Raw genomic sequence first — 27675 nt, 5'->3', positions numbered from 1 at the left:
TCCCTGGACTCCGTGGAAACCTCTTTAAATAGTAATAAAGGACAAGGTGGAAATGGTCGGTCTTGTAATTCACTTCTCCAAAGTAAGATTCATCATGAGCAGAGCGAACCATTTGAATATACTTCCTCCTCACTCTCTGCCTCTTGCCCTGTGGAATCAGAGACCTTTATTTAAGATAATTTCTCTTTTGTGCTGCAAGTGAACCCATTCTAAATTCAAACAAGAATAGAGGTTACAAACAGGTTTTCTGTGAAGAATTTTTGAGACTTTATACTAGGTGGAAAGATTTAGATTTCTAAGGCTTTCTTTATTAACAGGTTTTCTGAGATGTAATCAATTTACCCAAAACAAGTGCACATGTTCAATGTAAAAATTTTGTTAGCAACTCTTCATTTGACAGCTAGCTATATGATTAAGCTCTTACCAAGTGTGACATTTTTCATACTGAAAGTTACTTAAAATAAGAATTGGTCATTTTGAATATGAGATTGTTTTTTGAATATGAGAAGTTTCTCCCCAAACATCACTAAGATCATTTAACAGAGCTAAGGTAAGTTTAACAATAGTGATGATGCTTATTATAGATTGTCACTTTCCATATATAGTGCTCATATTTTCAACACTTTTCAGATAAAATATTAATAATAAAATATCCCACCTTCATTCTAATTTTCCAAAAAATAATATCATCCACTTAACTTGAAAGTTGACAATTTTGAGGCTTAAGGAATTTAAGCAAACTGTAAGAGCTCACTTCTCTGATACCAAGAACAATGCTTTGCCATAGACACCTCCTTTAGTAATAAAACTATCAACGACAATTAAAGAAAAATTTAAATATACTTCACATACACAAAATGGGAAATTACAAGCATTAATGACATAAATCATCAGTCTTTCCATCAAGCACAAATATGAGGACTCTATCTGAGAAAAACCGTTATGGATAAAATGGGTCTCTCTTGCTTCTTTGAGAGTAAAATTGGTGATGATGATTCTGGAGCTTATTGCATGATTAAATGGTTCTCTGTATTGCTGCTCCAACTGTTAATTCTTCCTATCCCATAGTGTATACAGTCACAAAAACAATTGGAAGTTCTTTTGTGTAGTACATATTTCCTCTATCAATTATTGTGATGATCTATTAAATGGATATTATTATTATAATTTTATAACTGAGAAAAAAAAGGATATAAGATGCCAAACAAGGACATAAGTTGCCAGAAAATTTGGAAAACTCAGCAGTGGCCACAGGACTGGAAAATGTCAGATTTCATTCCAATCCCAACAAAAGGCAATGCCAAAGAATGTTCAAGCTACCACACAATTGCACTCATCTCACATGCTAGCAAAGTAATGCTCAAAATTCTCCAAACTAGGCTTCAACAGTATGTGAACTGAGAACTTCCAGATGTTCAAGCTGGATTTAGAAAAGGCAGAAAAAACAGAGATCAAATTGCCAACAACCGCTGGATCATTGAAAAAGCAAGAGAGTTCCAGAAGAACATCTATTTGTGCTTCTTTGACTATGCTAAAACCTTTGACTTTGTGAATCACAACAAACTGGAAAATTCTTCAAGTGATAGGAATACCAGAGCACCTCACCTGCATCCTGAGAAATCTGTATGCAGGTCATGAAGCAACAGTTACAACTGGACATAGAACAAGGGGCTGGTTCCAAATTGGGAAAGGAGTATGTCAAGGTTATATATTGTCACCCTGCTTATTTAACTTATATGCAGAATATATCACATCATGCAAAATACTGGACTGGATGAAGCACAAGCTGGAATCAAGATTGCCAGAAGAAATATCAATAACCTCAGATATGCAGATGACACCACCCTTACGGCAGAAAGTGAAGAGGAACTAAAGAGCCTCTTGATGAAAGTGAAAGAGGACAGTGAAAAAGCTGGCTTAAGACTCAACATTCAAAAAATGAAAATCATGGCATCTGGTCCCATCATTTCATTACAAATAGATGTGGAACCAATGGGAACAGTGACAGACTTTATTTTGGGGGGCTCAATCACTGCAGATGTTGACTGCAGCCATGAAATTAAAAGACACTTACTCCTTGGAAGAAAATTTATGACCAAACTAGACAGCATATTAAAAAGCAGAGACATTACTTTGCAAACAAATGTCCATCTACTCAAGGCTATGGTTTTTCCAGTAGTCATGTATGGATGTGAGAGTTGGACTATAAAGAAAGCTGAACACAGAAGAATTGATGCTTTGAACTGTGGTGCTGGAGAAGACTTTTGAGAGTCTCTTGAGCTGCAAGGAGATCCAACCAGTCACACTAAAGGAAATCAGTCCTGAATATTCATTGAAAGGACTGATGTTGAAGCCTAAACTCCCAATACTTTGGTCATCTGACGTGAAGAACTGACCTGTTTGAAAAGACCCTGATGCTGGGAAAGATTGAAGGCGGGAGGAGAAGGGGACGACAGAGGATGATATGGTTGGATGGCATCACCGACTCAATGGACATGAGTTTGAATAAACTCCAGGAGTTGGTGAAGGACAGGGAGGCCTAGTGTGCTGCAATCCATGGGGTCGCAAAAAGTTGGACATGGCTGAGCAACTGAACTGAGCTGAACTGAACTTAGAACTATGATAGCTAATGGGCTCATGATATCCATCAAGGCAAGCCCATCCTGGGGTCCCCTATGTGCTCTTTCCTGGCCCATCTCTCCTTTGCTGATGCCTGCTACTCTTCTGTAGGTACCCCCCAAATTGATTGTAGACTCACTGTATGAAAAGAAGATTATCCTATTCAATGGGTGTATGACTCAAATCTTTGGGGAACATTTCTTTGGAGATGCTGAGATAATCCTGCTCATTGTGATGGCTTCTGACTGCTATGTGGCCATCTGCAAGCCCTTGCACTATACAACCAACATGAACAGGTGAGTGTGTGGCTGCTAGTAGGAGTGGCTTGGGCGGGAGGCTTTCTTCATGGATTCATACAGATCCTTTTCATCTTCCAATTACCCTTCTGTGGCCCTAATGTCATAGATCACTTTATGTGTGACCTGAACCCTTTGCTCAGTCTTGTCTGCCCTGATACCCACACTTTAGGACTCTGCTGCTGACAACAGTGGTTTAGTCTGTCTGTCAAACTTCCTTCTTTTGCTAGTCTCCTGTTTGGCCATCCTTTGGTCTCTAAGAAGCTTCAGTTTCGCTGCAAGATGCATAGCCCTCTTCACCTGTGTCTCCCACATCACAGTGGTTGTCTTATTCTTTGCACCTTGCACATTTGTGTACATGAGACCTGCCGCTACGTTACCTATGGATAAAGCAGTTGCTGTATTATATACTATCATAGCACCCATGTTAAATCCCTTAATCTATACCTTGAGAAATGCCATTAGGAAATTTATGCAGTAGGAAAGTTATTCCAGCTGACAAATGAATACACCTGGAACCCAATATTGATTCAATTGACATAAATGTCAAAAGGACACTTTGGATGAGCTAAGCAAGTACCAATTAAGGGGTAAAAAAATAAACTGTTAAAAATTGTAGATTCTACATTGAGGGGAGGAGAAAAGCTGCAAGAAAAGAGGAAAAAGTTAACCCAACATCACTCTTTCCATAGTTAGAAAATTCTACCCAGATTGGGGTTTAATTTTAGTAGCATCAACCACAAATATGGGTTCACAGACTTTCCTTCTAATAAAAGGCAGAAATGGTAAATATTAATTGATTGGTATTAAGCAGTAATCTCTGTAACAATCTAAAGAGATAGGCATTGCTGCTATCCCAAGGGAAGAAATTGACAGAAAGAGGAAGGTATCAAAACAGATACATTAATAAGTCAGTAATCATACACACCAAGGAAACCAGAATTGAAAGAGACACAGGTACCCCAAAGTTCATTGTAGCACTGTCTCCAATAGCTAGGAAACGGAAGCAACCTAGATGTCCATCGGCAGATGAATGGATAAGGAAGTTGTGGTACATATACACAATGGAATATTACTCAGCTATAGAAAAGAACACATTTGAATCAGTTCCAATGAGGAGGGTGAAACTTCCCTTCTTCTACAAAGGGAAGTATGTCAGAAAGAGAAACACCAATACAGTATATTAGTGCATGTATATGTGTGTGTGTGTGTGTGTGTGTGTGTGTGTGTGTGTATGTGTGTGTGTGTGTGTTGAAATATAGAATGATGGTAACAACGACCCTATATGCAAGACAGCAGAAGAGACACAGATGTAAAGAACAGACTTCTGGACTATGTGGGAGACGGCAAAGGTGGAACGATTTGAGAGAATAGCATTGAAACATGCATATTACCGTATGTAAAATAGATGACCAGTGCAAGTTCGATGCATGAAGCAGGGCACCCAAAGCCAGTGCTCTGGAACAACCCAGAGGGGTGGGGTGGGGAGGGAGGTGAGAGGGGGTTCAGCATGGGGGGACATATGTGCATCCATGGCTGATTCATGCTGATGTAGCAAAAAACACCACAATATTGTACAGTAATTAGCCTTCAATGAAAATAATTAATTCTTTAAAAAAATCAATAATCAGAATTTGACTGATTTCTCAGACCATAACCTTAACTGCAAAGCAATGATCATAAAAAGGTATGCTAATTGCTAGCTAGTATTTACTGAGCCAGGAGCTGTGATTGACAGCTGATTAACTAAATTCAGTAAATTTTTGTTAATACTCTGATCGTTTTGATATGTCATAGTTGATAGTAACATGTTCCCTATAACATGAGTGTAACCATTTTAAAGCTCCAAAACTAATGGGCCATTGAACTTCTGAAGCAACGTAATAAAGATTGCATCATATTCCTAATTTCCTTGTGGACTTCTGAATATTTAGTATTGCTCATGCTCTCATCTTATGCTAAAAAATATCAGAGAAGGTGGTGACTCAAATAAAAAAAATCTTAATATCAGACAGGTTCAATAAATTTCTATTTATTAAATATTTGCAGTCATACCCCATAAATCACTTGCCTGCCATATAATATATTTTCTATAAGGTAGCACAATTTCTGGCCACAGTGAATACTGAATGAATAAATAAAAGCATAAAGTAAAGTAAAATGTCAATAAAATGCAGGGGAAAAAGTACTGAAGTCTAGAGAACTCTTTCCTATCTTATTGAAAATCTAAGAAAAATTCTAGTAAAAAATTTTAGGAAAATCGTGTGTTTTTATTTTTTTCTTTAAACTAAGAGGATGAGGAAAAAATCAGAACTAAGACTATCAGCATTTGAGCAAATAGTTTATCTTGATGTTCTCCACATCTCAGCAAGATTTAATTATCCTATACATAAAAGCTATTTACATTTCTCTGGTTGTCAGTTTAATTTTCAGTAACATTTTATTATTAAAACTGCTTTTCAGCTTTTACTCTTAACAGTGAACAACTGGAAATAACATGAATACACATTAACAGGTAAATAGGTAAATCAATTATAGCACATTCATACTATAGAATATTACTCCACATAAAAATGAACCAATTACAAACAATAACGTGGATCTCTTTAAAAAATGTTATACTGAATAATATGAAGTCAGATGCAAAAGATAATATACTGAATTATTACATTTATATAAAGCTCTAGAAAGGCAAAGCTAATCTGTAGGTGACAGAAAGTAAATCAGTGATTACTTGGTGCATCAGTGGGTTGAGAATGAACTACAAAGTTAATAGATATGTTCTTATACTGTGTAATCGGTGGTATAATGGATGTATTCACTTGTTAAAATTTGTCAAACTGTGTACTTAAAATGGGTGCATTGCATGTGAATTGCATATCAATAAAAACTATATAAAAAGAAAAAAATTAAATAAAAACTGCTTTTTAAAAATATCTCATCTATACACAAAGCAATTTCAGGATATTCTCTGTTCATTCTTTCTGATTCATTAATCAGTAAATAATTTTGAACACAAAGTATCAGAAAACATTGATAGTTGAAGGTTCAGTGGTGAATAAAAACAGATAAGAGCCCTGTGTTCTCAGAGCTTAGGATTGACTGAAAAACTCTCAAAAAAGAACAGAAAATTACAACACCAGCTGATCCTCTTGCCTCAAGATAGAACCAGTTCAGTAGTCCCATGACTACAGGCTGAAACCAGACTCTAGTTTAGACCACACCCTTTCCTCCCCTACCATAGTCACTTCACTCAATCCCTTCTTATAAATCACTTCCATAAAATTTCCATTTTAGGATCTACATTTAGGAAACCCTGCCCATTGATAGCATGGGAGGTTAGAATTCAAGAATTATTTGCAAGTTATAAACAGCAAAGAAAAACTTGACAGCATTCTAGAAACAACTGGATTAATAAAATTGTGGGATGGCCTTTTGAAGACATTTTCATGCCCAGATAGGTGACAACACCTTAGAGAGCTACAGCTAGGGTTTCCAGAACACCAATATGCCCTCAATCAGCATCAAATGTACAGTCTGTTTATACCATAGCTGTGATTCATGGGTCTAGTAATCAGGTGGTGATAAATGGGAGTTCAAACTACCACATAATGGCACTCATCTCACATGCTAGCAAAGTAATGCTCAAAATTCTCCGAGCCAGGCTTCAACAGTACATGAACTGTGAACTTCCAAATGTTCCACCTGGATTTAGAAAAGGCAGAGGAACCAGAGATCAAATTGCCAACATCCGTTGGTTATCGAAAAAGCAAGAGAGTTCCAGAAAAACATCTACTTCTGCTTTATGGACTATGCCAAAGCCTTGGACTCTGTGGATCACCACAAACTGGAAAATTCTGAAAGAGATGGGGATACCAGACCGCCTGACCTGCCTCTTGAAAATCTGTATGCAGGTCAGGAAACAACAGTTAGAACTGGACAAGGAACAACACACTGGTTCCAAATAGGGAAAGGAGTATGTCAAGGCTGTATATCACCCTTGCTTATTTAACTTATATGCAGAGTACATCATGAGAAACTCTGGGCTGGATGAAGCACAAGCTGGAATCAAGAATGTCAGGAGAAATATCAATAACTTCAGATATGAAGATGACACCACCCTTATGGCAGAAAGCAAAGAACTAAATGAAAGTGAAAGAGGAGAGTGAAAAAGTTGGCTTAAAGCTCATCATTCAGAAAACTAAGATCATGGCATCCAGTCCCATCACTTCATGGCAAATAGATGGGGAAACAATGGGAACAGTGAGAGACTTTATTTTCTTGGACTCCAAAATCACTGCAGATGGTGATTGCAGCCATGAAATTAAAAGATGGTTGCTCCTTGGAAGCAAAGCTATGACAAACCTAGACAGCATATTAAAAATCAGAGACATTACTTTGCCAAAAAAGTCCATCTAGTCAAAGCTATGGTTTTTCCAGTAATCATGTATGGATGTGAGAGTTGGACCATAAAGAAAGCTGAGAGCTGAAGAATTGATGCTTTTGAACTGTGGTGTTGAGAGTCTCTAGGACTGCAAGGAGAGCAAACTAGTCAATCCTACAGGAAATCAATCCTGAATATTCATTGGAAGGACTGATGCTGGAGCTGAAACTCCAGTACTTTGGTCACCTGATGCAAAGAACTGACTCACTGGTAAAGATCCTGATGCTGGGAAAGAGTGGCGGCAGGAGGAGATGGCAGAGGATGAGATGGCTGGATGGCATCACTGGCTCGATGGACATGAGTTTGAGTAAACTCCGGGAGTTGGTGATGGACAGGGAGGCCTAGCATGCTGTAGTTCATGGGTCACAAAGAGTCAGATACGACTGAGCGGCTGAACTGAACTGAATCAGTAGATTGAGTAAAGCAGGTTATCCTCCTCTCTAATGTGGGTGGATCTCATCAAGTGCCTAAATAACACAAGAAGACTAATAAAGATCAAATTCTTTGTTTGTCTGACTTCCTTTGAGTTGAGACATTGAGATTTTTCCCTGCCTTCAGATTTGAACTAAACATTAGCTCTTCTTGAGTCTCACCCTGCCAGCATTCATATGGGAATTGTACCATCAGGTCTCCTGGGTCTCTAGCTTGCCAGTTGCCAGTCTTGCAATGTGTTAGACTTCGTAATCACATGAGCCATTTTCTTATACTAAATCATATATGTGTGTATGCATGTGCATGAGTGTATTCCACTGGTTCTGTTTCTCTGAAGACCACTGACTACCACAGGACCTTAAGAACACGGCAGAGTTTCTTTCTTTAAGGTAGAAAAGCAAATCCAGTTATCAAGATAGCAGTTGAGTAATGTTCCCTGCATGAGAAATCTTCCAAAGCCAATTCTTCCAAGCTTTCATTCAGAGCACCTATGCTCAGAGCGGAGCTGTATGTTCTGGTCTGTGGGACTCCTCTTGCTCTCCACTCACTTCACTAGAACCCCAGTGTAGCCACAGAGGGTGCTGGGGAGAAGCACTGCGTTTGTAATTTGCTCCCCAAGAAATCCTCACAGCCTTGCCTTCTCAGCTCCTTTCGTTCTCACAACATAGATGAGTTTTTCCCAAGTGCATTAACCAGCGCTGTTTATTTCCTCAAGGGAAAAGTGATTTATTTTAGTAGGCTTTCCCAAAATGGCAATTAAATGGTTCTACCTTTTTTCTACTATCCCTGTGATCAGAGAATGAGAAGGGTTAGAATTCATCTATGTGACGTGGATAATCTTGAAGCTATAATCAGAACCTCAATTCTTTTTTTAACAGTGTTCATTGAACATCTAAAAGTACCAGGCCAATTTTACTTACCACTTGGGAACTCAATGTTATTGTGTCTGTGTGTGTAACCGTGTGTGTGTGTGAGCTGATGAATTTTTTTCAATAAAGCCTGTCTCTGAAGTGGTATTAAGTAGAATTATTATGATCATTTCATAAGGAGATTACTAGTTCAACATTATTTATCATAACATAACAATGTTGGGTTTAGGTTAAGAATTGCGGGGGAAAGTATTTAAATAAGAATAACCTGAGACCTAACTTGGCCTTGCTCTTTATTAGCTGCTTGGTCTTGGACAGAATTCTTAACTTCTCCAAGCTTCTATTTCCTAATGTATAAAATAAGTATAAAAATGATAGCAGTAACCAGTTAGTAGATTTGCTGAGGATTAAATACCAACTGTCTGCACAAAGACTAAATACACTACGTGTTCAGTTTTAGCGAATATTATCATTGTTATTACAACCATTACCTGTTTCCTGAAGATGTGAAGCAACAGCAACTCATATACTGCTAATGGAAATGCAGCAACCACTTTGGAAGACAGTTTGCTGATTTCTGCCTTTATCATATCATCTACAATATAATATCCAAACTGTTTTTAAAAATGAAATGTGAGGATTAACTTTTGAAATATTCAACACCTGTTTATGAAGGCCAAAAAAACATTGTTGAGAGAAATTAAATGCACAAATCATTGAGATATATCATAGATTAGAAACTCATTATTTTTACCATACCAATGCTAAAAATTTCACGAAATTCCAATCAAAATTTCAACAGAATTTTTGGAGAAACTGACAAGATTATTGTAAAATATGTATAAAGATATAGAGATTTAAAAGAATCTAGTAAAACAAATCACTTGCAAAAAATGAATTGAAGTAATTACTTAATATAAAAACTTATATAAAGCTACAGAAATTAAGAGTGTGCTGCACTGGCACAAGAATAAACATGCAGACCTGTAAAATGCAAGAGAATGCACAGATACAGGACCAAATATATAAATTTTTACATAGATATCAAAGTAATTCAATAGGGAAAACAAGCACTTTTCAACAAACTATGTTGAACACAGTTTCAACAAACTATGTTGAATCATTTGGACACCTAGAAGGAATAAAATAAACCTCACCCTTACTTCACACCATACACAAAAATTAACACATAATGAATGAGAGGTCAATGCATCAAAGGTAATGAAAATAATAAAAATTCTAATGTGACCTTGGGGTAAACTAATGTCTCTTAGGTATGACACAATAAGCCTGAACCATAAGATAAATGAAAAGTTAAACTTAGTCAAAATTGTAAAATTTTGACTCATCAGATGATACCATTCTTAAAAGTGAAAATGCAACCCACAAATTTGGAGAAAATTTCACATGTATGTTATATATGTATGTGACTAAGGATCTGTGTCTACAGTATATAAAGAACAATTACAACTCAGCAATAAAAAAACCCAGAGCTCCTATTTTTAGCATTTACAAAGAACTTGAAAAGAATCTTCACAAAATAAGATATATTAATACAAAAAGCCAATAAAGAAGGGAATTAATGATTCCCTCCATTAATGATCATGGAGATAAAAATTAAAACTATACTAATTGATGTCTACATGTCCTCATATAAGGGCTAAAAGGAAAGCAACACTACCAAATAATGGGGATACAGAAACACTGTCTTATTTTCTTATTTATTTTTTGAAAACAAATGTATTATGTATTTATTAATAAATACATTTATTATTTATTATTACATTATTTTCTGAAAATAATGTCTAATTTTCTGAGAGATGGGAGGGACAGGGAAGGCTGGCGTGCTGCAGTCCATGGGGTCGCAAAGAGTCAGACACTTCCTGGCGGCTGGATAACAACAAATAGCTGCTTTCCTGCGTTGTGCTGTTTTTACAGCAAAGTGAACCAGACACACGTAGACATATACCCCTCTTTTCGGGTTTCTTCCCTATTGGGTCATCACAGAGCATGGAGTAGGGCCCCCCAAGCTGTATAGCGGGGTTTCATGCTAGTTATGTGGGGCTAGTGGTAAAGGACCTGCCTGCCAGTGCAGGAGTTGCCAAATACAGATGTGAGCCTTGGGCTGGGAAGGTCCCCTGGAGTAGGAAATGGCACCCCACACCATTATTCTTGCCTGGAAAACTCCATGGACAGAGGAGACTGGCAGGCCGCAGCCTATGATGTTGCAAAGAGTCGGATATAACGGGGTGCATGCACACACACGCACACACAACAGTAATGTCAATCCCAACCTCCCAGTTCATCCCACGCCCCTTTCCCTTGCTGGGTATTTTCTTCTTATGTTTCAGATATTTTGCCACATTTTTAACGCTGCCTAGTATTTCATAATGACCGCTCATGAATCTCAGAGGTAATTGTGATCTGAGTTTCTGACCCAGAAATAGATAAATGTCCACCATTAATTTTATGCCCTTGCTGATATACCTTTCAAGCATTCAATAGAGGTTTTCCAGAAAAGTTTTAATATTGATAGGAAAATAGAAGCTCTTTTTGTGATACAAGTCAGTGGGGAAACTACATCACATTTCCAGATACTGGAGATTTGCCACCTTGATATTCACATCACATTCAAGTTTCCTAACAGTCCAGATAGGGAAAGGGGATTCCCACATGCTTAGGTTCCAAGTGTAGGAAATAATTTCCCCATTCAAGAATGAGTAATTCTCAAACATGTCTCACCAGAAAACCTGCTTGTAAGACAAAGCCTTTTCCTCAAAAGAGATAATTAATTCCTGGGAGAGAAAACAGCAGCTATGAGACAAGGTCACTGAACCTTATGGAAACCTCTTTAAATACATGTAGCAAGGAGAAGGCAAAAATTATTTTTGTCTTAGAGGTATCCACCTCTCTAGGGCAAGCTTCGTCATGGATAGACTGCCATTTGACCTCTGCACTCTGCCTCGCCCTGAAGAACCAGAGTCCTTTATTTAAGGTCACTCCTCCATAGCATTTCAAGAGAACCCACTCTAAAGTCAAAACTAGAAAACATATTTAAACAGGATTTATGTGAAGAAATTTTGAAGTTTAAGGATAGATGTAAAGATTTAGTCTTATAAGACCACTTCCTTTTTTAACAATTTTATTGATGTATACTTGACATACAAAAAAAATAGAACATGTTCAATGTATACAGTTGTTCATTTGATAGTGAATTACCTGAATAATATCTCCCTATATATGACATCTCAGATGTTACATATATTTTATACTGAGAATTACTTATTACAGGAAGCAGTCAGTCTGGAAATAAGATTGTTTCTGAACACCCCAAAACATCATTAAGACCATCTCAGACAACTAAGGTAAGTTTTTAAACAGTGCTGCTGCTTATTAAAGATTGTTACTTACCATGTATTGTACTCATTATTTCTCAGCACTTTTCAGATACAGTAATAAAGTATTTCATCCTTATCCCAATTATTGAAGAGATGGTTTATAGTTATCCTTAACCTAACTTGATGGTTGAAAAATTTGAGACTCATAGAAATCAAGCAAATTGTAGGACCCAGCTCCCTAATACTAGGCACAAAACTTTTGGCATTAGATATCTCCTTTAATAAGGAATACTAATCATAAATGAGAACAAATTAGACTACCTTTTACACACATGGAAGACATTCATGAATATTAAACGACATAAATCATCAGCTGTTAGTTCCAGCACAAGCATAGAGAACCTCTCCAGGGATCAACTATTATGAATAATATGAGTTTGGGGGGATTCCTTGAGGGTAAAATTGGTAATGATTCTTCCTGAGATCACTGCATAGTTAAGTCATATCATTACTCAAGCTGTCAATACTTTCTATCTCCTAGTTGTACACACAATGATAAAATTAATAGAAGTGCTATGTATATTCCAAACACCATGATGAGCGTGTCATATGTGTCACCTCAAATAATTCTTATAACAGCCTGTGAGCTGGATATCATTCTCAGGTCACAGATAAAGAAACAGAATATAACGTGTTAAAATAATGTACTCAGGTTAGGAAAGGGAAGAGAGAAGGACCAGGAACTAATCTGATTTTTCTAATTCTCAAACAAAAACACTTAACCACTGAGATAATCACTTTAGATATTTTTCAGAAGAGTCTGTGAGCCCATATTTTTTTTTCCATTTATTTTTTTTTTTTTAATTTTTTTATTAGTTGGAGGCTAATTACTTCACAACATTTCAGTGGGTTTTGTCATACATTGACATGAATCAGGCATGGAGTTACATGTATTCCCCATCCTGATCCCCCCTCCCACCTCCCTCTCTACCCGATTCCTCTGGGTCTTCCCAGTGCACCAGGCCCGAGCACTTGTCTCATGCATCCAACACATTTCTCCAAAGAAGAGCCCATATTTTGTAAGGAGATAAACGAGGAAATATTTGGGGCTAAGAGAGAGGCCAAGATAAAAGGGCTGTTCAATGAAAGCAGCACCACATTTTTCTTAACATTTGGGGGTTCCAGTATGTTATTATGTTGTGTGTGTATGTGTGTGTGTGTGTGTGTGTGTGTGTGAACTGATTAAACTGCTCCATATAAACCTGCCTCTGAAATATTACAGTAGTATTAATGTGATTATAATTATTACAATCATCTCAGAAAAAAGATTACTAGTTCAACATTGTTTATTTTAACATAGTGAAACAGAGCATGGGTTAAGAATTTGGAGAGAGAAAAAAATTAACAAGTATAGTCTGATCTAACCTTGGTCCTCCCCTTTATTAACGCTTGGTCCTAAGCAGAATCCTTAACTTTTTATGCTTTTATTTCCTAATGTATAAAAATAGGTATAGAATGATAGCAGTAACCACCTTTAAGTTTGCACTAAGGCTTAAAATATCAAACGTTTGCAAAATCATTTAGCACACACCAAGTGTTCAATAGGTTTTAGTTAATATTATCCTTGTTATTACAACTACTAACACTAGTCTCTGAGATTGCATCCTCAGCTGCAAAGTGGATGATATTTTACCAACCACACAGGCCGTTATCACATGAAAAGGGATATGTACAAAACAATGGCTACTATATTGGGCATACAGCAATCAATTATTTTAAAGTATGCATTATTAGCTGTTGTAAAGTTATTGGACTTAGGAAGCATGCATTACGACTACTTCTAAGTACCTCTTGTATCCATTCCTTAGATTCCCATCACCAATGTTCTGTTGCTCCTTATGCAATAATGATCAGCAGTCTATTAATACAACTTGGGTTCTTGTGTCTGCCTTCCACCCCCTTACTTAATTGCAGGCCATTTCATCCAAGACAAGCAAAGATCTTTACTAGAATAACATCCAAGATTCTGCTTCATATTCCTGTTCACCAATTCACCCATAGTCTCAGTTTTCATGATTCCCCATTTCCAAAAGACTAAAATGAAAATTTTATAGCTTTTCACTTATAGACTTTACACCAAACTTCTACCTCCTTTTCAGGATTTATTGCTACTATGTACGTGATGTCCTGTGTCAAACTCTTAGTAATCTGGAATTAGAAAGTGTACACAGCAGGTCTCCTGCCTGTATGTTTACAAAAGTTATTCATTTCTATAATCTTAACAAAGACTTCACCTGGGAGGCAATGAGATTATTCATGAAGAACTCACAATCTTTTCAATGCAAGCACACACACACAAATCAAAAGAATTCAATACTTGATACAATTTTCTAAAATCATTATGTATTAGAATGAGAAGTTTCATAAACCCAAGGGTGCATTAATAAAATATGTTTTCTTTTCAGGTAATGCAATTACCCATCACAGGAAATACATGGAGAACAGGAACAATGTGACAGAGTTTGTTCTACTGGGGCTCACACCGAATCCAAAGATGCAGAAAGTCATATTTGCTGCTTTTTTGGTCATCTATATCATCACTGTGGTAGGAAATATGCTCATCGTGGTCACCGTTACTACCAGTTCATTACTGGAATCTCCCATGTACTTTTTCCTAGCTTCTCTCTCCTTTATTGATGCCTCTTATTCCTCCGTCAATACTCCCAAGTTGATCGTAGATTCACTCCATGAAAGTAAAACTATCCTATTCAATGGATGCATGACCCAAATCTTTGGGGAACATTTCTTTGGAGGAGCTGAGGGCATCCTTCTTACTGTGATGGCCTATGACCGTTTTGTGGCCATCTGCAAGCCCTTGCACTATACAACCATCATGAATCGGCAAGTGTGTGGACTTCTAGTGGGAGTGGTGTGGGTGGGAGGCTTTCTTCACGCTACCATACAGATCCTCTTCATCTTCCGCTTACCCTTCTGTGGCCCTAACGTCATAGACCACTTTATGTGTGACCTGAACCCTTTGCTCAGTCTTGCCTGCACTGATACCCACACTCTAGGGCTCTTTGTCGCTGCCAACAGTGGCTTCATCTGCCTGTTAAACTTCCTCCTTTTGATGGTCTCCTATGTGGTCATCTTGCACTCCCTAAGGACCCATAGCTTAGAGGCAAGGCGCAAGGCTCTGTCCACCTGTGTCTCCCACATCACAGTGGTCATCTTATTCTTTGTGCCTTGTGTATTTGTGTACATGAGACCTGCCGCTACTTTAGCAATTGATAAAGCAGTTGCTTTATTCTACACTATCATCACTCCCATGTTAAATCCCTTAATCTATACTTTGAGAAATGCCCAGATGAAAAATGCCATTAGGAAATTGTGTAGTAGGAAAGAAATTTTGGGTGATAAATAAATGTGCTTGGAACACAACATTGATTCAATAGAGGCAATGGTCAGAAGGACATCATTGATGATCTCAGCAAGGAATACTTATGGGATAAAGAAAAAAACTTAACTGCTACAAATCACAGATTCTGCATTGAGTAGATCAGAAATGAGTGCAAGAAAAGAGAGAAAAATGACCCATAACTGCTTTTTCCGTATGCATGAAATTCTACCAGATTCAGGTTTAGTTTTACAGCTTCAACCAGTTACATGAATTCACAGGTTTTTCTTCTAATAACAAATTAAAGAAATAATGGAATTTATTGCCATCAAGTAATAATTTCTATAATTCATCACAACCTCAGATATACGGATGATACCACTCTAGTGACAGAAAGCAAAGAGAAGCTAAATACCCTCTTGATGAGGAAGAGATAAATAGCCTCTTGATGAAGAAAGAGAGTGAAAGAGCCAGCTTAAAACTAAATATTAAAAAAACTAAGATGATAACATCCGGCCCCATTACTGCATGGCAAGTATAAGGGGGAAAAGGTGGAAATAGTAACAGATTTCATCTTTGTGGGCTCCAAAATCACTGCAGATGGTGACTGCAGCCATGAAATCATGCTTCTTGGCAGGAAGGCAATGACAAACCTTGCCAGTATGCTGAAAAGCAGAGACATTATTTTGCCAACAAAGGTCCAGATAGTCAAGGCTATGGTCTTCCCAGTGGTCACGTACCGTTGTGACAGCTGGCCCGCAAAGAAGGCAGAATACCAAAGAATTAATGCCTTCAAATTGTGGTGCTGGAGAAGACTCCAGACTCCTCAAAGTCCCTTAGACAGCAGGGAGATCAAACTGGTCAATCTTAAGGGAGATCAACCTTGAATATTCACTGAAAGGACTGATGCTGAAGCTGAAGTTCCAGGCAACTCATTGGAAAAGTCCCTGGTGCTGGGAAAGATTGAGGGCAGAAGGAGAAGAGGGCATCAGAGGATGTGATGGCTGGATGGCATCACTGATGCAATAAACATGAACTTGGGAAAACTCTAGGAGATAATGAGGGACAGGGAGGCATGGCATGCTGCAGTCCATGGCATCACAAAGAGTCGGACACAACTAGGTGACTGAACAATAACAACTAGTCTCTATAATAAACCAAGAAGGTATGCAGAAAGATATGTGTGCATACACGCATGCTCAATCCTGTCCAATTCTCTGTGACCCCATGGACTGTAGGCCCCTCTCTGTCCTTGTGATTCCCAGACAAGAACAGTGGAGTGGGTTGCCATTCCTACTCCAGGGGAATCTTCCCGACCCGGGGATTGAAACTGTGTTTCTTGACTCGTCTGCATTGGCAAGTGGATTCTTTACCACTGGCACCACCTGGGAAGCAGAAAAAGGAAAGTATCAAAAAGTGTCCTAAAGAGAAAAGCATCAAAGCAGATGTATTGGAAGGCCAGTAACCAAGACTGACTAATTTCCCAGGTCAGGCACTGAACTTCAATGAACTTCCAGGCAGTGATGACACAATGTTTAGATAATTATACTGCTAACCATTTACTGAGCCAGGACCTGTGCTTAACAGAATATATGTTGGATCATTATCACTAAAAATCTAATAATTTTTCATTAATAACTGTGTTTATTTTTATATATCACAATTGATAGTCACATGGTACCTGCAATATTATAGTATGTAACTATTTAACACTATAAACACACTGGCCCTGTCTACCTCTGAGGGGTAGATAATGAATATTACACCATTTCCAAATTTCTTTGTAGCTTTCAGCACCCTTTAGTATTGCTCATATAACCCATGCTCTGCTGGTAACACATCAGAAAAAGTAAAGACTCAAATAAAAGAACAATTTTGATGTCAGAAAAGAATTTCTATTTTTGACATATACAGTCACACTCTGTAAAGTACATGCCTGCTATATAGCAATAGTTTCTACAAGATAGCACAATACCATATGCATGATAAATATTGAATGTGTGGGTGAATATATAAAGGAAAATAATTAAATTCACTAAAATGAAGTCCAAAAAGTAGTACTAAAGGCTAGGGAATTCATTTCTACTTTAAGTTGACTCAACTTCAAGGAAAAGTCTGGCTTGACCTCAGAGGGAACTACAATTTGCTTTTATTCCTGTTTAAACTGAGGATGAGAAAGAAATTTAAACTACACCTCTCAGCATATGAGCTAATAGTTTACCTTAATATTCTCCCTGCTCAGCAGGATTTTTTATCTTATTAATATGAGACTTTAAGCTATATTCTTCAGTTAATCTATTTACTTTTCAGTAATATTTCATTGTTAAAAGCTGTTTTTAAAAATGCATGGCTCTGTCTACACACAAAGCAATTTCAAGATAAATGCACTCCTTTTATTATTTTTTGTGTTAATTCACTAACAGCATTTTGAGCACACTGTATCAGATGTTCATAATCGCTGGGGTTGCAATGGTAAAAAAAAGAGAGAGAGAGAGACCTGGATTCTGTCTTCAAAAAGCTTAAGATCCATTGAAAAATTCTCAGGAGGACGTAAAAAATTACAACAAGGTGTTATAAATTACAAAATAGTGGAAGGACAAGGTACCATGAAATGTGTAGGGAATAGGAATTTGTACAGCCACTATGAAAAACAGTATGAAGTTCCTTAAAAAACTAATATGAAAAAAAAAAAAAAAACTAATATGATTCAGTGATCCAACTCCTAGGAATATATCCAGAGAAAAGCACAATTTGAAGGGACGAATGCACCCCAATGTTCATTACAGCACTATTTATGATAGCCAGAACATAGAAGCAACCTAAATGTCCATCAACACAGAGTAAATAAAGAATATGTGGTACATATATACAATGGAATATAATCAGCCATAAAAAATGAAACAGTGCCATTCACGGAGATGCGGATGAACCTAGAGACTCTCATACAGAGTGAAGTAAGTCAGAAAGAGAAAAACAAACATTGAATAACATCACTTACATGTGGAATCTAAAAAAAACGGTAGAGATGAACTTATTCGCAAAGCAAAAATAGAGTCACACATATAGAGAACAAACACGGTTACCAAGTGGGGAACGGGGAGTGGAAAGAGCTGGGAGATTGGGACTGACATATACACTCTACTATGCATGAAACAAATAAACAATAAGAACCCACAGTATAGCACAGAGAACTCTCTTCAGTGGTGACCTAAATGGACAGGAAATCCAAACAGGAGGGGACATACGTATGTGCATGACTGATTCACTTTGCTGTAAAGCAAAAAACTAATGCAACATTGTAGAGCGCCTATACCCTGATTAAAATTAATTTTAAAAAAGAACTATGAGGATCTGTAGAAATGTGTGTGCCCAGTTTAATTTTTAAATATGAATAAAATAAAGTGTTATATAGGTTTCCTCACATATGAAAAAGCTTTTATTTTAAAAATTAGAAGCCGAATTATATGATGCAATTATTATATAATATGCTGTTGGTACCTTAACATAAAGATACCAATGTTTTCAATTATTATTTTCATAAATCAAAACTGTTCATAAAAATTATAAATGTGAGTGTAGTTTGGCATAACTGCAACTGCTGACAGCAGTGATTAGCAACAGAAAAGCACAAAAACATATGGGAATGAGTTGGTGGTGGCAGCAGGCTGGTCTAGGAACATGGGTACATGGATGCAAAGGAAGAGAGAAGTAGAACTGATAAAAGAACAGTATTTTAACTGCTTTAAGGATAATTAAAATTGTCTTGTGATATAAGTACCAGAACTTCAAGGGAAAAAAGTTAAAGTAGCATAAGCAATAAAGTGCAATGTGAGTAGAGATCACTGTTACAGCTGATGAACTAATGATCATCTCTGGGACCATCGGATCATTCTCAATGGGAAACTATGTGAAGATTTTTTAATAAATATCACCAGTTTCATTACCTCATTTCTGTCCAAACTGCCTGGAAACACACACTAGAGTTGTGTTTAATGAGTAAAAAGTATGTGAACAAAGAGTATGTATCAGGATGTATCTCAGTTCTACCACTAACTTGAAGTTTGGTCAAACATGCCATCCCTCATCCACGGGCAAAATCTATACTCTCTCCAAAAGACTGAAATCCGGGCCTGGGAAGGAAGTCCACATTCTAAATGAATTCCTTCTTTGGATGCTCATTTCTCAGTCAAAGGGCTTTTTTTGCAGAGCTCATTACCCTTTTTATAGTTAGAGCCCTGACATAATTATTGATTGCATGTGAACCTTTCGGTTCAAATCACTCTGTTCTGTTCCCTGACTGGACCCCACCTAATACAATATGGAAAATACATAATACAATGCTTGTCTTATAAGCATATCATAAATAGTATTCCTTTTACTGTACAATCAAGATTTAATGAACAAGAAAATTCACACAAAAAATTCTATATTGAGGCCAGAGTCCAAAGTAAAGGAGTATCATTAGGCATGTTTTAATAATCAGTAGTAACCGACACATCTCCATGCTACATAATAAGACCAATTCAAAATTCTCGATTTGTACTTTTTAGCTTCTGAAGATGTTTCCAGATTTCCTGTTAATAGATAAGTATTTATTGATTAAGGTGCATTAAGTTGTGATAAGGAGAGTGAGATGGGAGACAGTAAGTCTGGATTCCAACCCAAGCTTTAGTTCTTGTGCTTAAGTGGCAAGCAGCAAGTGTTATTCATTCCCTTGCTAGATTCGATATATCATCAAGAGGCTTGGACTAGAGTACCTCTATTACTTCTATCCATGACATTTAATGATTCTGTTTAACTATTACCTGAAGTCACTTTTTTCTTCCAGAGTTTCTTCATAGCACATTTAACCTCAGCATTTCTGAGAGTATAGATTAAAGGATTTAACATAGGGGCCACCATAGTGTAAAAGACAGCAACAGCTTTATCAATGGGCAGAGTGGCGACTGGGCGAAGATACACAACCACGCAGGACACGAAGAATAACACAACCACCGTGATGTGAGAGACACATGTAGAAAGGGCTCTGCGTCTCCCCTCCAAACTGTGAGCCCTTAGGGAGCGCAAGATGACCACATAGGAGACCAACAGGAGGAGGAGGTTTAACAGGCAGATGAACCCACTGTTGGCAGCAACAAAGAGACCAAGGATGTGGGTGTCCACGCAGACAAGCTTCAACAAAGGGTACAAGTCACACATGAAGTGGTCTATGACATCGGGGCCACAGAGGGCAGCCGGACTGTAAAGGGGATCTGAACGCTTCGTGGAGAAATCCTCCGGTCCAGGCCACCCCAGCAGAAGGAGGCACAGCCTGCGCTCACGGTGGCCGTGTAGTGCAGAGGTCTGCAGATGGCCATGTAGCGCTCATAGGCCATCTCTGTCAGCAGGATGATCTCAGCAGCACCGAAAATGTGTTCTGCATAGACTTGAGCCATACAGCCATTAAAGGAGATTGTCTTGATCTCATGAAGGGAGTCCACAATCAACTTAGGAGCTGAAGAAGAAGAGTAAATTGTGTCTATCAAGGAAAGGTGGGTCAGGAAGAAGTACATGGGGGAGTTCAGAGCCTGGCTGGTGGTGATGGTGACCACAATGAGCAGGTTGCCTGAGAGGGTTACCATGTACAAGACCAAAAACACTACAAACACTACGTTTTGCATTTGGGGGTTCTGTGTAAGACCTACTAGAATGAACACAGTCACATTCCTTTCATTCCGCATCTATGTGGTGTGGGTAATGTAAACACTGGCAAGGAACACTTTATTTTTAAGAAAAAAAAGAAAAGGGAATATAAAAGAATGAATTATTACAAAATACTACCTTTTAACAGTACTCTGACAATATCACAAATGATTCCTTCTGTTCCCCAAACTGTCCAGGAACCTATGCACCAAAATTTCTCTTAGTTGACTCTTTTATATTTTTTTTTACATTTTTTAGTATTTTCCAAAATTCTGGAGCTTACATTACTAATTTTAATCAGAAAATAAATATAACTTACATGTTTTTCTCTTGGAGGCCTTAGGTTGAAACAATGAATTTTTTAATTGAATGGTATATGTATGGGAAAAGAAACATAGGAAGTTGTGTACTGGTATATTGTGGGACCCCAAAAATATATGATCTGAATATATTAATATTTGAGGAGATCGCTTTAATGTGCTCATAAAGTTACTGCTATCAGTTCACTAAATGAGCATAGAATGAGGGCCTCGCTGACTCTAACAGCTTTAGAGGATCAAGGCAGGGGGTGAGTCTGCCCTAGCTGCCCCAGGGACCACTTTTAATCATCCTAGATGCTGTCTTTAGTCTACCATCTAAAAATTATTGATCACTAGTTTTAACATATGCCATTAATACTGACAAGTAATAAGCCTAGTCTCAGTCATCAACCAGATCACTGTAATGCAAAGTCTATTTCAATTTACTTGATGAGGAATACATGTATTAGTCAAGTCAACTTTAAGGTAATATATATAGCTAAGCGGGCTTCCCAGATGGCACTAGTGGTAAAGAACTTGTGTGCCAATGCAGAAGACATAAGAGATGTGGGTTTGATCCCTGGGTTGGGAAGATCCCCTGGAGGAGGGCATGGCAACCCACTCCAGAATGCTTGTCTGGAGAACCCCATGGACATAAGAGCCTGGTAGGCTACAGTCCCTAGGGTTGCAAAGAGTCAGACATAACTGAAATGACTTAGCACACACACATACAACTAAGTATTGCCATTATTAATCTTTTCATTTTACAATAACTAAGATTTCATTATTCTCTTTATATTTATGTATTTTAAAAGCAAATAGGCAGTGAAGGGTAAAATGAATTACCTATGTTACAAGTGGGCAAGGTAACTCTTCCAGTGAAGTTGCTCAGTCTTGTCCAACTCTTTGTGGTCCCATGGACTGTAGCCTACCAGGCTCCTCTGTCCATGGAATTTTCCTGGCAAGAGTACTGGAGTGGGTTGCCATTCCCTTCTCCATGGGACCTTCCAGACCCAGGGATTGAACCCAGGACTCCCGCATCGCAGGCAGATGCTTTACCATCTGAGCCACCAGGGAAGCCCCAGATTCTCTGCACCAGGGAACTCTTCCAGATGATCCCACAAACTCTTTGTTGAGAAGCTATCTTTAGAGTTTCAAGCCCCCATAGTGGGCTCCCTTCTGGATAGCCCAGGGCATCAGAGGATCCTTCCAGGGACAAGTACACTTGAGAAGAAATTCTGTGTGCATTTCTAATTGCCAACTCTTCTCTAGAGAAGATGGCACCTGGGAGAACCAAGAACCAACTGATATATTTTTATACTTTCCCAATGGTCTGTAGTAAAGGTTGGATTTCATGATCAAAATCAGACAGAAAATCCCAAACTTAACCCATTCATCCTCATTATTTCACTTATTACTTCAGTATCTTGCAAACTTTGAAGCAGTTAGTTTTAAAACAGATCTGTTTTACAATTTATATCAGCTCCTTTTATCCCACACAACACAATAACCAACTCACAAACAAAACAGCTCAGTGGACATTTTTGATGTCCTCTCTTCATTGATAGACCCAAATACAGGATAATATTCAGGTTTTTGGGTTTTTTGTCTTAGTCCAAAGACCAATTCTGTTCCTATTTCCACTCGTATTCTCTAATACTCATAATTTTGGAAAACTGAGAAATGGACAAAAGTTATAATATAGCAAAATAATCTTGACCGTCCATAAAATGGCACCCAGACTGCAATTGAGAGGTAAGAACTTCAGCAGACACATTACTTCTTAAGCAGGGAAATCTTTGTTACTTGATTACATTCAGTATACTCAAATATTGGGAAATGCACTTTTCCTATAAGTCTGTTTTTCTCAATCTTTATAGAATGCAGAGATTTATTTTTGACACCATGGCATTTCTATAATAACTATCAACTTTGTTGAGTTTCACAATGTGCTAGGCATTATGCTAAATACTTTACATGTAAGTGGTCTGGGTGGTCTTTCAAACGATTCTTGTGAGGTTGGTGTACTGTTGTCTGTATTTTAAAGGAAAAGAAACTGTGCTTACAAGAAGATAAATGACTTGCCCAAAGCAATGATGATGAAAAACCTAACAGAGAAGACTGCATTCAAATCCAGGACGCCTGTCTCTAGCTCTTTACCACCGAGTGCCTCTCCAGAAGGAATCCAGCTTACTTCTGGGAATCAGCAATGCCAGAGTTTAGACATGGCCACCGGTGACCACAGGAAATCCATGGCCTTTATTTTGCTAACCTACGAAATATAGTAAAAGATGTTAATGGGATCCAGGGTTGATTGGACAAGACCTAGAATTTTGTAAACAAAAAATCTCCCAGTACTTTGCATTTTATCATCTCATCAGTTTAGTTCATTTCAGTTGCTCAGTCATGTCCGACTCTTTGAGAACCCCATGGACTGCAGCACGCCAGGCCTCCCTGTCCATCACCAAATCCAGAGCTTGTTCAAATTCTTGTCCATTGAGTCAGTGATTCCATCCAACCATATAATCCACTGTTGTCCCCTTCTGCCACTCCTGGGCATACACACGGAGGAAACCAGATCTGAAAGAAACATGTGTACCCCAGTGTTCATTGCAGCACTGTTTATAATAGCCAGGGCATGGAAGCAACCTAGATGCCCATCAGCAGACGAATGGATAAGGAAGCTGTGATACATATACACCATGGAATATTACTCAGTCATTAAAAAGAATTCATTGGAATCAGTTCTAATGAGATGGATGAAACTGGAGCCCATTATACAGAGCGAAGTAAGCCAGAAAGATAAAGACCAATACAGTATACTATCGCATATATATGGAATTTAGAAAGATGGTAACAATAACCCTACATGCAAAACAGAAAAAGAGACAGATTTACAGAACAGATTTTTGGACTCTGTGGGAGAAGGCGAGGGTGGGATGTTCTGAGAGAACAGCATTGAAACAAGTATACTATCAAGGGTGAAGCAGATCACCAGCCCAGGTTGGATGCATGAGACAAGTGCTCGGGGCTGGTGCACTGGGAAGACCCAGAGGGATGGGATGGAGAGGGAGGCAGGAGGGAGGATTGGGTTGGGAAACACATGTAAATCCATGGTTGATTCATGTCAATGTATGGCAAAAACCACTACAATATTGTAAAGTAATTAGCCTCCAACTAATAAAAGTAAATGGAAAAAAAAAAAAAAAGAATAAAGATGAGTGAACACTGGATTAAAAAAAAGACTGATTTTTCTATTAATATCTAAGGCTTTGCCCTCCTAGGAATTAATTATCTCTGTTTTGTTTTTGTTTAAAGATTTTGCCTTAGAAACAAATATTTGGGAGAATTTGTCTACAAATAGTACATCTTCACCTGGTTGGTTCTTCTCCGTGAACTTTAAACTAATGTAGTAACAGTTTCCATTCCTGGTTGGAAATTTGTGTGAGAAAGCAATCCTCGTGTAAGCCCTAGGGTATCATGAACTGAGACATAAAGGACAGTAAACACTATGTGAACAATTCCATGGGGTTTCATCGAGGTTGCATATCCCTGAGAGCATCTCCTCACTAGCTAAGGTCACCAGACGAGGGTGAGATTCTGAGTCAAGCTCTCAGCTGTACTATAAACACATCGGGACATACGCTATCTACAAGAACCTTGGGACTTGCCATATTCTCAGGAAGTGTGATATCCAGAGTTGGGGAACAAATGCGGCTAAAATTCTAGTACCAACACTTCTGGTGTAGAAATATAGAAACATATAATCATATGCCTTCTCACTGACTATTTTAGACTTTTGGGAATTCCACTGGTCATTCAATAAAAGAAGTCTGCCTAGGCAATGAGATTTCTTTTCAAATTTTCTTCACATGCATTATCCTCAGGACAGTGCAACACATATAGTTAGTAAATACTCTGCAGCCTAGAGGAGAGGGTTTAAGTCACATGTTGTACCACTTGATACAGCTATTACATTTAAATATTATGGCCAGGCAGAAGATGGAGAACTGGGGGAAATAGTAATAATAGTATAACCATATCAAGAAATTTATTTTTTGGGCATAACACTACAAAACTAGATTTCAACAATAGGGGGGAAAAAAACTGAAAAAGCAAGTGGAGGCTAAGCAATACAAAACTAAACAACCATTGAATCACTGAAAGAAAGAAGAAATTTTAAAATGGGTGAAGACCAATTAAAACAAAAACAAACAAAAAACCAAAATGACCTAGAATCTACGTGTGCTAGTTGCTTCAGTTGTGTCCCACTCTGGGTGACTCTGTGGATTGTAGTCCACCAGGCTCCTCTGTTCATGGGGATTCTCCAGGCAAGAAGACTGGAGCAGGGTGCCATGCCCTCCTCCAGGAGTCTATAGGATGCAGCAGAAGCAGTTCTAAGAGGGAAGCTTAGAGCAATAGAAGCCTACATCAGGAAAGAGGAGAAATCTCAACTAACAATCTAACTATTCACCTAAAAGAAATAGAAAATAAACAAGTCCCAAAGTTAGTAGAAGGAAAGAAATCATAATGATCAGAATAGAAATATATGGGAAAAGAGACTAACAATAATAATAATAATAATGAAAACTAAGACCTGGTTCATTGAAAAGATAAGCAAAATTGACAAAACTTTAGCCAGACTCAAGGCCCAAATCAATAAAAACAAAAATTTTAAAAAGACAAGTTACAAATAATCCCATGGAAAGCAAAAAGAATCATAAGAGATTACTGCAAACAATTTTATGCCAATAAAATAAGCAACTTAGAAGAAATGGACAAATTCCTAGTAATGCACAATCCTGCAAGACTGAACTAGGAAAAAACAGGGAATATGAACATATCAATTACCAGTAATTAAATTAAATAATTTTATAAAAAATTAAAGTTATGGTGGCTCAGATGGTAAAGAGTCCACCTGCAATGCAGGAGACCAGGGTTCAACTACTGGGTTGGGAAGATCCCCTGGAAAAGAAAATGGCAACCCACTCCAGTATTCTTGCCTGGAGAATTCCACAGACAGAGGAACCTTGAAGGCTACCGTTCATAGGGTCACAAAGAGTCAGACACGACTGAGCAACTAACACACACTTTCAATTAAAAATAAAAAAGTCCAGGACCAGATTACTTCACAGGTAAGTTCTACCAAACATTTAGTGAAGACTTAGCACCTGTCTTTCTGAAACTACTTCAAAAAATTTACAGAGAAAGGGATGGTTCTGAACTCACTCTATGAGGCCTGCATCACCCAAAACCAGACAAAAATATCGCAAAAAGAGAGAAAATTACAGGCCAATATACTGATGAACCTAGATGCAAAATTCTTCAACAAAATATTAGCAACTAAATTCAATATAAGTTGAAAGGATCATACACCATGATCAAATAGGATCTATCCCAGAGATATAAGGATAGTTCAATATCAACAAAGCAATCAATGTGATATACCAGGTTAGCAAATTGAGGACTAAAAATCACTTAATCATCTTAATATAGGCAAAGAAAGCTTTTGATAAATCTCTTCACCCATTTGTGACAAAAACTCTTCAGAAAGTGGGAATAGAGGAAACAAATCTCAATGTAATAAAGGCCATTCATGATAATCCAAGGGAAAGAGCAGAGGCTGTGCTCTTCTGGAGCAGCTGTGAAGAGATACCCCACGTCCAAGGCAAGAGAAACCCAAGTAAGACGGTAGGCGCTGAAAGAGGGCATCACCGGGCAGACACACTGCAACCACAATCACGGACAACTAACCAATCTGATCACAGGACCACAGCGCGTCTAACTCAATGAAACTGAGCCATGCTGTGTGGGGCCACCCAAGACGGTCGGGTCATGGTGGAGAGGTCTGATAGAGTGTGGTCCACTGAAGAAGGGAATGGCAAACCACTTCAGTATTGTTGTCTTGAGAACCCCATGAGCAGTATGAAAAGGCAAAATGATAGGATACTGAAAGACAAACTCCCCAGGTCGGTAGGTGCCCAATATGCTACTGGAGATCAGTGGAGAAATAACTGCAAAAAAGAATGAAACCAAAGCAAAAACAACACCCAATTGTGGATGTGACTGGTGATAGAAGCAAGATCTGATACTGTAAAGAGCAATACTGTATAGGAACCTGGAATGTTAGGTCCTGGAACCAAGGCAAATTGGAAATGGTCAAACAGGAGATGGCAAGAGTGAACATCGACATTCGAGGAATCAGCGAACTAAGATGGACTGGAACGGGTGACTTTAACTCAGATGACCATTATATCTACTACTGTTGGCAGGAATCCCTTAGAAGAAATGGAGTAGCC

The 27675-nt window shown here is 38.0% G+C and overlaps 1 protein-coding gene and 2 pseudogenes across 1 annotated transcript; 2 read left to right on the top strand and 1 right to left on the bottom strand.

The window, feature by feature from the left end:
- The first annotated feature begins 52 nt into the window (after positions 1–52).
- On the top strand, positions 53–3396 carry LOC122449342 (annotated as a pseudogene).
- Positions 3397–14491: 11095 nt separating this feature from the next.
- Positions 14492–15422, top strand: LOC122450012 (olfactory receptor 4C46-like). The gene has a single exon (XM_043482148.1). It carries the CDS (start codon positions 14493–14495, stop codon positions 15420–15422), a length of 930 nt encoding a protein of 309 aa, XP_043338083.1. The 5' UTR covers position 14492.
- Positions 15423–20189: 4767 nt separating this feature from the next.
- LOC122449437 lies at positions 20190–21115 on the bottom strand (annotated as a pseudogene).
- Between the last annotated feature and the right edge of the window lie 6560 nt (positions 21116–27675).

The sequence above is a fragment of the Cervus canadensis genome, chromosome 11 (assembly GCF_019320065.1).
Source record: "Cervus canadensis isolate Bull #8, Minnesota chromosome 11, ASM1932006v1, whole genome shotgun sequence".
Taxonomy (NCBI): Eukaryota; Metazoa; Chordata; class Mammalia; order Artiodactyla; family Cervidae; genus Cervus; species Cervus canadensis.
This window is presented reverse-complemented; position numbering and strand designations above follow the sequence as displayed.

Bases quoted from the DNA above. Each gene is read 5' to 3' on its own strand.
- LOC122450012 (XM_043482148.1), top strand. From the start codon at position 14,493: ATGGAGAACAGGAACAATGTGACAGAGTTTGTTCTACTGGGGCTCACA.